The 12555-nt window shown below is 34.4% G+C and overlaps 4 protein-coding genes across 4 annotated transcripts; 3 read left to right on the forward strand and 1 right to left on the reverse strand.

The window, feature by feature from the left end:
- Positions 1–109: 109 nt before the first annotated feature.
- On the reverse strand, positions 110–5009 carry LOC135117471 (epimerase family protein SDR39U1-like). Its single transcript, XM_064036789.1, has 5 exons — positions 4736–5009; positions 4043–4244; positions 1163–1397; positions 769–1002; positions 110–478 (listed from the first exon to the last, which is right to left on the reverse strand). The coding sequence occupies exons 1-5, from the start codon at positions 4758–4760 to the stop codon at positions 257–259; spliced, it is 918 nt and encodes a 305-aa protein (XP_063892859.1). The 5' UTR covers positions 4761–5009; the 3' UTR covers positions 110–256.
- Positions 5010–5271: 262 nt separating this feature from the next.
- Positions 5272–6990, forward strand: LOC110370195 (tRNA-splicing endonuclease subunit Sen34). Its single transcript, XM_021325941.3, has 7 exons — positions 5272–5592; positions 5669–5755; positions 5832–5967; positions 6047–6162; positions 6241–6351; positions 6424–6573; positions 6774–6990. Exons 1-7 carry the CDS (start codon positions 5541–5543, stop codon positions 6965–6967), a joined length of 846 nt encoding a protein of 281 aa, XP_021181616.3. The 5' UTR covers positions 5272–5540; the 3' UTR covers positions 6968–6990.
- Positions 6991–7400: 410 nt separating this feature from the next.
- Positions 7401–8376, forward strand: LOC110370196 (programmed cell death protein 5). The gene is made up of 3 exons (XM_021325942.3): positions 7401–7577; positions 7743–7854; positions 7965–8376. Exons 1-3 carry the CDS (start codon positions 7512–7514, stop codon positions 8177–8179), a joined length of 393 nt encoding a protein of 130 aa, XP_021181617.3. The 5' UTR covers positions 7401–7511; the 3' UTR covers positions 8180–8376.
- A 761-nt stretch (positions 8377–9137) lies between these two features.
- On the forward strand, positions 9138–11381 carry LOC135117534 (lipase 1-like). Its single transcript, XM_064036928.1, has 5 exons — positions 9138–9338; positions 9482–9686; positions 9838–10208; positions 10420–10578; positions 10884–11381. The coding sequence occupies exons 1-5, from the start codon at positions 9186–9188 to the stop codon at positions 11319–11321; spliced, it is 1326 nt and encodes a 441-aa protein (XP_063892998.1). The 5' UTR covers positions 9138–9185; the 3' UTR covers positions 11322–11381.
- Positions 11382–12555: the final 1174 nt, after the last annotated feature.

Below are 12555 nucleotides of genomic sequence, written 5' to 3' on the forward strand. Positions count from 1 at the left end.
CAGCCTTCAGCTTAAAAATATTTAAAGTTACTACAGCTGCTCATTGGAACCATCATAAATGATACAGTTAGTTGTATGTAGGCATGTAGAATAATTTAAAAACTTTAGATAAATACTATTATTATTTAATAAGACTTTAACAATCACTAGTATTTAATTACAATTACAGAAACAACATAAGCAGAGATTGCTTTAAAAATGCATCGTATTTAAATAACGTCATTCGATTACAATTTGCGACTACTTACTTACGTATCTATTTAAGCGGTTGTTTCTTAGGAGGACAGAGGTGCGCGAATTCTTTGCAGGCTTCGTCGATATCTGCGTATTTATATTCGAAGCCGTATTCTAAGACTCGCTTCGGCACGACGTGTTGGCCCTTCGTCATTATCATAGCTCGCTCCTCATGCAACACCATGTTTAGAATAACTTCCGGCACTGGGAAAAAAGCGGGTCGCCGCAACGCTCTAGCAAACGACTGGAAAATATATTATTCAATTAAAATTTCACACACGACACAATGTATTCCCTACAGTACATAATAATTTTGGACTTTTAAGGCATTGAAAATGCGTTAGTTATATAGGGCTTGTTGATGTCATGTGGTATAAATAATTTTGTACATCATATTATTTTACGAGATTCAGAGAACGAAGTCTGGGATTAGGATTCTAAACTGATGATATTTCATTTACATTTAGACTGAGAATTTTCGGTCCTAAGAAACTACTAAGTTAGCGATTTAGATTAGACTAGATTTTTACTTACTTTAGTGAAATCATCGTTGGTTATAACTTGCGGCGCCACACCGTTTAGTACACCTTTAACATTTTCATTTTCGATTGAAAATAGTATCAGTCGAGCGAGGTCGTCTATGTGGATCCATGGTAAGTACTGCGTGCCACTGCCAATGCGGCCGCCGAGCCCGAGGTAGAAAGGAAGGAACATGTTTTTGATCATACCACCCCAACGGCCTAGGACAGCGCCACAACGAACTATTACCTAAAAAAGGATCATGTAGTAATGTATGGATAATAATGTAATTGGGTCTCTTATAAGCTTACAAGCGCGACCCTACAATGGTTTGAGCGAATTGATTGAATAATATACATATATGTTTAGAAGCTAGAATTGTCTTAAATCAAAATATGTGAACACTTACAAGCCTAACAGGTTCATCCACTTGAGCAGCCTTCTCCCACTCGACTGTGAGTCGAGAAAAGAAATCGTGGCCTGTGGTGGGACTGCACTCATCATAAATGTTTGACGTTGAAGGTTCATAAGCACCAACGCCAGTGAGGACAACATAAACCTTTGGCTTGTCTTTGCTCTCGTTAATTGCTTTAGCTAATGCTTTAGTTGTGTAAACTCTGGAGTTCTTGACATTTTGTTTAAATCTGTAAATGGTAAAGATCATGTGCTATTTTGTATTTAATTTGGAGAAGATGCACTCATAAAAAAATAAATTTAGAAATATTTTCATGCGTGTTTTATAAAAAAAAAATTCTACATCATAGGTAATTTAACCGTCAAATCCGTAGCGGACCCCAATCGGGGTCTGAACATCAATGTCACAGTAAGCTCGGTTTAGACCCCAATTGGGGTCTGCGAATCAGTCATACACTTTCCTAATTATTTACGCTCATATTTATTTTCTTTCCAATCAAACCACATTTGTGAGTACTAAATAAAATAACTAAATAAATTTAAATTATTTTTACGCATTCAAACCTTTCATATTTAGCATCCCGTTAGAAATATACCTTTTTAAAATCCAATCGTAATTACCGGGAATTCTGATCGAACTCGCCATGTTTGTTTACATTAGTTGTTTTTTTAAATTTGAAGACGCATAGACAAGATGGCGACGGTGATAGAAGTTTTGCATCGAATGATCCGATTCGTTAAAATAAAGAATCGATTTAATAATTTTATATTATTTGATATTATAATATTACTAAATTGCACTTTTGTATACTTACCATAATCTGAAAATAAATTAGGAAAAGTAAATTTATTTTGAAAAAAATGCTAGAAAATCAGTGGTAGAAAATACGTTGTAGCCGGAATAAAATAATCTTCGGTTTTTAGGGTTTCTGAAGACGGCAAATGAAGACTTATTTATTTCTTCGGGTGTTTTATGTGCAGGATTCCTGTAAACCTGCCAAACTTAATGGCGATTCGTTACTTCCAACTTTTTAACTGAGCGGCAAAGCAATTTGACGAGAGCCGTAGTTAGGTGTAGTTATCGCAAAATTTTATGACGATTTTATTGTTTGAAAGGGCAAATAGTTCGCTGTTCATCGAAAGCTGGTCCAAGATGGAAAGATGGCCGCCGCCGACTTATTTTTAACCGACTTCCCAAAAAGCGGAGGTTCTCAATTCGACCATTTTTTCGTATGTTTGTTACGCGATTACTCAGCCATTTATTTATCGATTTTGATGATTCTTTTTTTGTTTGATAGCGTATACTTCCGAGGTGGTCCCATTATCATCAGGTCAGGATCTGATGATGGAACCTTGAGAAATCGAGGGCGACTTTCGAAAGTTGCAGAAATACATAGGTTGAAATCTTATCACTCAGGTGTTTGCCTGGTAGCACTATTCAACAGTGAAGGCTTTGAGCTGACCTGATGATGGAGACCAGTGAAGGTCGAGGGAACTCGACAACTGAATATTTAAACTTTCTCGTGTTTGTGCTTATATTATTCGTATTTACGAGGCCTCTGCAACAGTGAAGGAGATGTAGACGAGATAAGTTCGGTTGTCGAGTTCCCTCGACCTTCTCTGGTCTCCATCATCAGGTCAGCTCCAAACCTTTACTGTTTCATAGTGTTATCAGACATACATCTGAGTGTCAAGTTATAACCTTATCTATGCTTACAATTTTCGAGAGTTGCCCTCGATTTCTCAAGGTTTCCATCATCAGATCCTGGACCTAATAACAAATATGGGAATATACCCTTTCGACCAAAACAAACATCAAATTGAGAACCGCCTCCTTTTGGGATTCGGTTAAAATGTTTGGTGACTTTAAAATCAATCAATTATTATTATTGTTTCTCATCATCAAATAAGTACATTACTTTGGTAGTTACAAATTGCATTATATTTCAGAACACCAGGCTTACCCTCCGCCGAAACAAAAATCTTAGAATTGTTGAGAAATAATATAAGAATAAATTAAAATTCCGTAATAGGTAATAAAAATTCAATTAAAGTTAAAAATTATTACAAATGACGCAACACCAAAATAAATAATACATATAAAAATTTAATGCTAAAACTTTCATAAAACTTAAATATCTTTTTCTTAACAACAAAACAAATTGAACCTATAATTTAAAATTAATAAATAAAATTGAAATAAGTTGCTATTAAAAAATAGGTATGTATATATAAAATTGGTATTCGATTATTTATAATAAATATCCGATTTAGGTATCGAATGCACACCGCTGATTGAAAAAAAAAAATACATACTCCATTCCAAAGTCTGCTTCTCTTTGATCTTGTAAATTGTTCATTTTTATTGTGTATTTTATGTGCTGATTTTTTAGTTATTGAACATAAATAAGTGCACGAAATGTATTGCAACGGATTGAAAATGTTATAAATATGACATTTGTGTTGTGTTTGAGAAAGTGATGCGATTATTTATTGGTAAGTTTTCACCAAATTTGAAATGCCTAACTTTTCGATAGACTTAAAAACACCGTAATTATTACATTTTTCTGAATTAACTGACCCCATTTGACCTTTGCACGTTGTTGTCAAATAAGTGAGCTCTAAAGTTATAGGTAAAATACTTCTAATCAGGCATTACGGACTTAGAATTCATGTGTTGAAAGTTAGTACAAATTTTTGACTTCCATGTCGCGATTCAAAATATCCCGCCGAATCAACGGTATAGTCATATGTCAAAATCTTGTCGAGCAGAGGGGTTAAATGAAAAAAAGGGGGCTTGTAAGTATAAAAATGCAACTTGCAAAGGTAATATATAGTACCAAATTACACACATAAAGGAAACACAATTTCTCACCCAGGTGTCCAGGATTTTGTGAAATCCATAAATTGTTGTCCAGCACAGTTGACAACTGCACAAGCTTTGGGCAGTCCCGATTGCTCTAAGACTGACCACGAGATATTGTTTGTGGCTGGCTTCCGGGCTACATTGAGAACAGAGTAGCCTTTTGAGGTCAAAAGTTCCCCTAAATGGCTTCCAATAAAGCCTGTACCACCACCTGAAAAATTATTTTATAATCTCTACAATTACAATTTTATAACCAACTATGTAATGTATGTGTATTTTTTCATGTATTGGCTATTAACTTTTACTAAAATTTACCATAAAAAGTTAATATATTCTGCAATTAAAACAACTACTAAGTAAATTTCATATCACAGCAATTAGATTGTTATTTTGTTATTATATACTTATTTGTTATTTTTGCTTTTATAGCTTATATATTTTGATAGCTTTACAAGTTTACACATATTGCTTATTCTTTTTTCTTATAATATCAGCAGAACGCATATTGTATATGATGAAGTTAGAATTTGTTAGAGAATCTGCAATATACCGTAGCAAATATGCAAAATATGAAGTAAGTATTTAAGTTTCCCGGTGTTTTTAAGAAGTTCGTAAAATAGGTATATATGTCTGTTTGTGGTGTGTTGTATTGTGCTCTTTATAAATAATCTTTATTAAATAAAAAAGTTCTCAAAAACGTACCAATTATGATTTTTCTACCTGCCATTATTGATAATAGACAAATTATATAATCACTGAAGAATTTGTTCTCTCACTATAATATCATTTGTCATCAACAAGAGTTATAACGAATATTATTATCATAGCATAACAATCATCTCTAAATTTATCAGTAAGTCATGTAATAATATTATTCTTCAGATATTGCTGTAGATTTGTTATTCCATATTTTTGGAAGGTTATCTTTCTTTCATTTATTTTTAAACAGAAGTCACAGCTGATTACGTCAATTTGACATGATTGAACGTCAGACAGAAAGTCAAAAACTGTCTAAAACTGAGAAGGTATTGCAGATAATTAATTCTGTGGTTACTTTACAATGTGGTTGACTGATAAATGAACATTTATATTATTATTTTCATTAAGAGTATTTAAGAGACTATTAGTAAATCGAATGAATAAAACACCGTAATTAATTTAACTTTTATTTTTGCCTACAGTGTATTATATAGAGGAGTACGTTTGATTTGTTAGTTAAATTACTCTACATTCTCAACATGTCAATGTCATTGTCAGTTTAAATTGTAAATAAATATTTTTTGGCTGCTGAAAAAGCTGAAAAAGTGTATTTCCATTATTTTACAAACAGCGTGCAATGAGAAAATTGATGTTTTAACCTCGTGTTAAAAGTCTTAACGCTTTCAAGACAGCCATGTTATGATTAGCATGAAAATATCTCCTCTGAAATATCTATTTTGTTTGATTCCCATCAAACCCACATAGAGAAAAGTTTAGAAGACTAAGAACTAATTTAAATAAGCTAAATATGATATCTTTATATGTTGAAAATGGCATTGCATATGTGTGGAACTCTGAAGGTAATTAATAAATACTTTGTGTTAATGTTTGTTCTTAATTTTAGTTAAGCACTAATATGTTTTTTTTTTAATTTAGATTGGTTTATCCTACGAGCTAATCATCGCATATGTGGTTCCCTCATCGGTTCCATACCATCATTCCCGAGGCAAAATGATTTCTTAGGTATGTATAACAATAAATTTTTAATATATGTTTAAACTATAGAGAATTAAACTAACTATATACTTTTTATTTTAAGGACTACCTATGGCTTTAACTTCTGAGGAAGCTGCATTGTTAGTCGAGAAAGGAGTATGCGAGTTATTTGCATTACCTAATTTAACAACAAAACCAACTGAAGAAGAAAAGCAGAGAATAAAGGAACTGGAACAAAAGTAAAGAGTTGTTGTAAAATACAGAAATAATTTAAAATATGTAGACGAAAACATGCACTTAGATTTTTTTATATTGTAGTGTTTTAGCTGAACAAACTGAAGCTTTGAAAAAACGGAAAATAGAACAGTTGTCACAGAAGATAGACATTATAATTGCAGGGAAGAGACAAAAATTATTGTCCAAAGGAGTTACTGGTATTTATATAAAGCTATGATTTGTAAATTAATGCTTAATTTCTAGTATTTCTTTAATTGAATATGTTCAATTCACAGATATTCAGTTGGATAAACAGACACTATTGCAAGAGGAAATTAGTAAATTGCCAAAGTTAGCTCCAGCTCATGTTCTAACACACTTGCCAACAGAACATTATATCGCCACAGGTAATTATATAAAAAAATTTAGAATAGAAATGAAAATACATCTCAAAATTTAAATAAATGTTATTCTTACAGAAAAGAAAATAGTTAATATTGATGTGTTACATCCCAGTGTTGTGGAAGGAAAAGGTGCAATAAAATATAAAATCTTCAAGAATTTATGGGAAAAACACTATCATATAACTAATGGATCAAAGTTCGGTTGTGATTATCTTCTATATCCAGGTAATTGAAGGTGTAATGATAAGGGTTAATTTTGTGGGAATACGTAAACTATTGAACAATTTAGTATTTGTATAGCAACAAAATGAACTGTGGGTGAATTGGAATTGGCAAGTAATTCTGTCAAAATGTATCAAAATCAATTCCATTCCAAATATTTCAATTTTATTGGTTAATAGAGGCAATAATTTTTAATGTTTCAGGAGACCCAGTGAGATTCCATGCAACCTACATGGTGCGATGTATCTATGACCACACAGCTACTATCAGTCCCGCACAGCTTGTGGCATTTGGAAGATTATCAGTATCAGTAAACAAACTAGCTGTCTTAGCCTTTTATAATTGTCATGGGAAGTTAGAATATCAAACCCTCCAATGGCATGATAATGTTATTTGAATATACAGGTTTATGAACCCTTATTATTTTCTTGATTGATCCCAAGATAATAGAAGTTGTTCTATAGCATTTTTGCTAAGTTAATGGCTATTTCTAGGTTTTTATTATTTAAAATCCGGACAAAATACAGACACTGATCGCGGAACAGAACAGGCCTTCGAATACGCGAGAACCCCCGCGAAAACCATACACCTCGTTCACGCTTATTGACGGAGATTCTCGGCAAAAAGAAAACCTTCCATTCTATTCAATAGATGGCGCTGCAGTCCGTGTAGTCTGAGGCGAAAAGTTCGCAGTTGGACAGCCAGTTTTTTATAAATAATGCTTTTAAAATTAATTAATTCATCATTAATTAATCAAAAGATATATTTATTTTTTGCACTTAAAAATAGAGACAAAAATCTATACCTTCCTTATGCTCATGTCATGTCAAGAAATGGAACGCGATACCGCCTTAAATGTCAAAAATCTAAAGCAATACATACACACTGAATTGAAAATCTTTCTGTTTCTGTGAAGTTATAATCAAATAAGAAAAATAATTATGGATGACCCGGAGTTAGACAAGATTAGACAACAGCGATTGGCTCAACTTCAGGCTCAACATGGGGTGAGTGCGAATGAATCATTAATATAGGTTATCTCCGGGTCAATCTGTTTTTATATTTTTGGAATGCACTAGAAATCTGTTTAATTTTCACTGCTAAAATTCTTACGAGGCACGTCTTTTATGAAATATTTATTTTGTATTCATAATATTGACTGTTACTTTCAGGGGACAGGTGATCCGAATCATGCTAAACAACAGGAAGAAAGGATGCAGGCAATGGAAGAAGCCAAACACACAATACTTGCACAAGCACTTAGTCAAGACGCCAGAGCCAGATGTAATAACATATTATTTGTAAAAAAAATATCTAAACACAGATTGCTGTGATGCCAAGACAGGACACAATGACAATAGGCCTCTTTTAATGAATAAATATTTTTGTTACAGTGAACACAATTAAGCTGAGTAGACCAGAAAAGGGTGCCATGGTTGAAAATATGATCTGTAGAATGGCCCAAATGGGTCAAGTTCGCAATAAAATTACAGAACCAGAACTGATACAACTCCTAGAGTCGCTGAACCAACAAATGCCTAAATCTTCAAGCACTGTAAAGTTTGACAGAAGGAGGGCCGCTCTTGACTCGGATGATGATGATTTCTAGCACTGCTTAATTAAGTTTACTCATGTCATAACACTTATACTGCAAAGTCTTAACAAGATATTAAATGCTTATTTATATGTAATACATCGTTTTTTTCTGAAACTTAAAGGTACTTTTTAACTTTAGTTGGTACTTATTTGTATAATAATAAACTTTCATGATTTTTAATGGATATCAATATAAAAGTAATACATTTATGTTTTGTTATTTTCCTTATTGTTGTATGTACCTAACTGCAGACAGTTTGGTGAATGATAATCTTGTGTTATATTTTATTATGGATGTATAATTAATGAATTAACAGCTGATCAATGCACTAAGTAGTATTAGATATGAGGATTATACGATTATCTACCCAAAGCCACCTTCACACAGAAGTTCCATTTTGTCAATTTTGTAAAAAAAAAGTAAATCCAATCCAACTACAAAATAAAATTCTTGAACACTTACTGAAATGCTGTGTTTAGTAACTTCTGCAATTCTCTGATGTTCAGGCTGGTGTATCAGTTGCTTCTGAAGTTGTGACAGTTACAAGATATTTTAGTGGCTGAATAAGTGAACACTGTTTCGTAATTTTTTTGTTAGTAATAATTTTTGTTCGTACGTATGCTTGTTTCTACGATGATCTTGATAATCTTGAAGTAGCTACCATACCACGTGTGGTGAGTTTCGGAGAACCAGTATGCCTAGGTGATAAGTACCTATGGGTTATTTTGTGATGCAGCATTGCTTCCCGACAAACGCTCGCCGTAATCTGGCGATTAAACCGCGTAGTGTAGCCTAATTAATTCTTTATGAATAGACCCTTATTGAAATTAAAAAAATACTACCTACTTATCAATGTGTATTATACCAATTATTACCAAGGCACCGGTTGTAAGGATTGTTTGATAGCGTTATCGAAGCTTACAAAATTAAACACTTATATTAATTAATCGGTAAGAAGTTATAAAAGTCTGAAATATTTATCTAATTTTCACAATGAAAAGTGACCCGGCCGTGTGCAATGTTACGCAGAGAGCTGTCAGTGGTGTTGGCCACATGCTTCGCCTTGGCCGCGGCCAGGGGATCTCCGCACGGTGATGATATTAAGGAATTGTTAAAAAGTATCGATTCACGATATTCCGATAATGTGTTTGAAGACGCAAACTTAGATGTGGTGAGTTGGGTTTCTATTGTTGCTATTTTTCTTCCCTGAATAAACTAAAGCTGTAAGCACCTATTATGTAGGTGTAGCGGTAGATACCTTTTTCAACTCATTATGAGCTATATTTCATATTTCGTACTTTAAAATAATTCCAGCCTGGCCTTATCAGAAAATATCGCTACCCACTAGAAGTTCACAATGTGACGACAGAGGATGGCTATATATTGGAAATGCATCGTATTCCTCACGGCCGAGACGCTAACAACGATCCGAATCAAAGAAGACCAGTTGTGTTTGTGATGCATGGACTGCTATGCTCATCTGCTGATTTCGTTCTTATGGGTCCTGGATCTGGCTTAGGTAAGAATCAGACATCATATCATAGATATTCCTCAAGTTCGATGTACCTATTTAGGTACCATAACCATCCTTTTAACATAAATCAACACTAATTTATATTTTTGCCTACGTGAGATTAGAGAAGATTTCGCAATAATTTAAATATTTGCAGGCTATATCCTCGCAGAGGAAGGTTTTGACGTGTGGATGGGTAACGCTCGCGGTAACTACTACTCCCGCAGACACGTCAGGCTGAATCCTGATGCAATCTTGAGCACCGCATTCTGGAAGTTCTCTTGGGATGAAATGGGAACCAAAGATTTGCCCGCTATGATTGATTACGTGTTGGAGGCCACAGGAGAGCAAAGACTACATTATGTTGGACACTCACAGGGCACCACAGCTTTCTTCGTGTTGGGCTCAATGTTGCCTGCATACAATGCCAAAATTATTTCAATGCAAGCATTGGCCCCAGTGGCATATATGGCTCACAACAAAAACCTTCTTCTGAAAATGTTGGCACCCTATTCCAATAATATTGAAGTAAGTTCATAAACTGCTAAAGAAAAATAATCATTTCATTTAAGGAAACTTAGGAATAATTAAATCGTTGTTACAATTCCGAGTCAGAGGCCGTCAGGTGGATTTCAGACAGCTGGGTTTGTCAGATGATAAAACCGGCAGCTCACTCGATAAGAAGATAAGGAAACTCGCATTACATAGGTATGCCTAATGTTTGTTTTGCATCTTGCAGAGTATTGCTTCTTTGATGGGAATCGGCGAGTTTTTGCCTCACAGCATTATCTTCACATGGGCCGGGGAGGCACTGTGCCGCGATGAAGTGGTCTTCCAACCGATATGTAGCAATATTCTCTTTTTGATTGGTGGATGGAACGAAAACCAACATAACGCGGCAAGTACCTACATGAAACATTTATATTAATTTTAAATTAATATCTAAGCATAATGATAGTTAGGCAGGAAAACCCATTAGGTACCTAGCAATCTTATGCACTTAGTGATGAAGTCTGATCTAAGTCTAACAAATTAGTAGGTACGTAAGTAGGTAGATGTTAGTTGTAGCTACCTACCCAAAGCAGGACAAAGAAGAATGTGGTCAGGTTAGAAGAAGCTCTGGGAAAAATATGGGAAAGAAAGCATGGAGTTATTTACTCTCCTAGAAATGAGTATAACCTGTGAAACACGTTCTGATTTCAGACCATGATGCCGGTCATCTTAGGGCACACTCCGGCCGGGTCGTCGGTGAGACAGCTCGCTCACTACGGACAAGGAATCTCCGGCAAACAATTTCGTCGCTATGATCATGGGTCTGCACTATCTAATTATAGGGCATACGGGTCAATCAAACCACCACGTTACGACTTGTCTAAAATTACCACTCCAGTGTTTCTTCATTACTCCGACACCGACCCATTGGCTCATGTCGAGGACGTCGAAACATTGTTCAGGGAATTAGGTAGACCAATTGGCAAATTCCGAGTTCCACAGGCTACCTTTAGTCACATTGATTTCATGTATGGTATAAACGCAAAAGAATTGGTCTACAATAGAGCCATCAACCTTATCAAAGCTATGGACGCTAATGCATTCGACGATGAACTATTACGAAACCAAATTGATTTTTCATCAAATTAAAGAGTTTAATGAATAAAAAGTCTGATAAAAGTGACGATTTCTCGCCTTTATTGCCCACGTAAGTTGAGTTTTATATTCATTTCCTCAGAAATATGCAGTTAAACTGAGTCAGGAATGTCTTCTGGATTCATAGAATCTTCTTGAACCAACCCGTCGAGAATGGGGCATGTTGTAGGATAAGCACACATTTCACTTGCATGTTTAAAGTAGGTAGCAGGTATTCAATTCTTATTTTTAAGACTGATTTCATGAGTCCAGTGGCCAACCATACCGATTACTGAAAAACAGTGGAGAGGTAGGCACATAAATAATTAAGTTATCAAATTGGTTACGCTTTCATTGTGATTGTGTGAAAGAAATACGATACGGATGAAAATAATATAACTTGTAAAATGCTTCCAGAATTCAGATAGAGAAGTCATCATAAGGGCAGGAGGATGACGATCATATTGATTAGACTTAGCTATCTAAGTCTAAGTAGGCCACATTTTTTTTGTCATGAAGGCAAAATTTAAAAGTGCAAAACGATTTAATTGCATTTAGGCATTGTGTCTCGTGTTTGCGAGATTATAAGCAAAAGAGAACCAGATTGGTCGACGAGATCATTAGCAATAGAGAGAGGGTTTGTGGTAGGTACTATCCAATAAAAACGTAATTAAACAGACAGCTGATAACATGGATTAGCAGCGGTAATGAGTTGCAATAAGTGGACATTCAATCAAATATTGATAGGAAGGTAGATAAGTACTTAGTACCTATTCTGCGAGAAATCAGAAAATTAATTGGCCAGCAACAAAAAAGCCTGACCTAATGGAATTTTTGTTTGCAATTTCTGCTTAATATACAGGAACTTTTGATTTGTTTACTGATATTTTGACGAATTACCTTCATTATCTTACCTAATAGATAACATAGGAAAATGTGATATCCTCGGCATTACGGAAATTATTAGGAAGGTATACCTAACGCTGAACATTATCGTCGGTATCAACTACATACATTGAATGCCAGTTGTTATCTTAGATCAATATTATTTTAATTCATTAACTTGTTAAACTAGGTATCCGATAGTCACAAAAAGTGATTCTTGATTAGTAAGTATACAACACACCTAGAATAACAAATTAAATTGGAAGCAGTAACTGTATTGAAGCCATCGTCACCTATGGAACTTGAAATACGTAGTAGGTGTACCTACCTACGTATTAACAGCAGTTTTATCGTTTTTACATCA

Source organism: Helicoverpa armigera, chromosome 11 (genome assembly GCF_030705265.1).
Source record: "Helicoverpa armigera isolate CAAS_96S chromosome 11, ASM3070526v1, whole genome shotgun sequence".
In the NCBI taxonomy this organism is placed as follows: Eukaryota; Metazoa; Arthropoda; class Insecta; order Lepidoptera; family Noctuidae; genus Helicoverpa; species Helicoverpa armigera.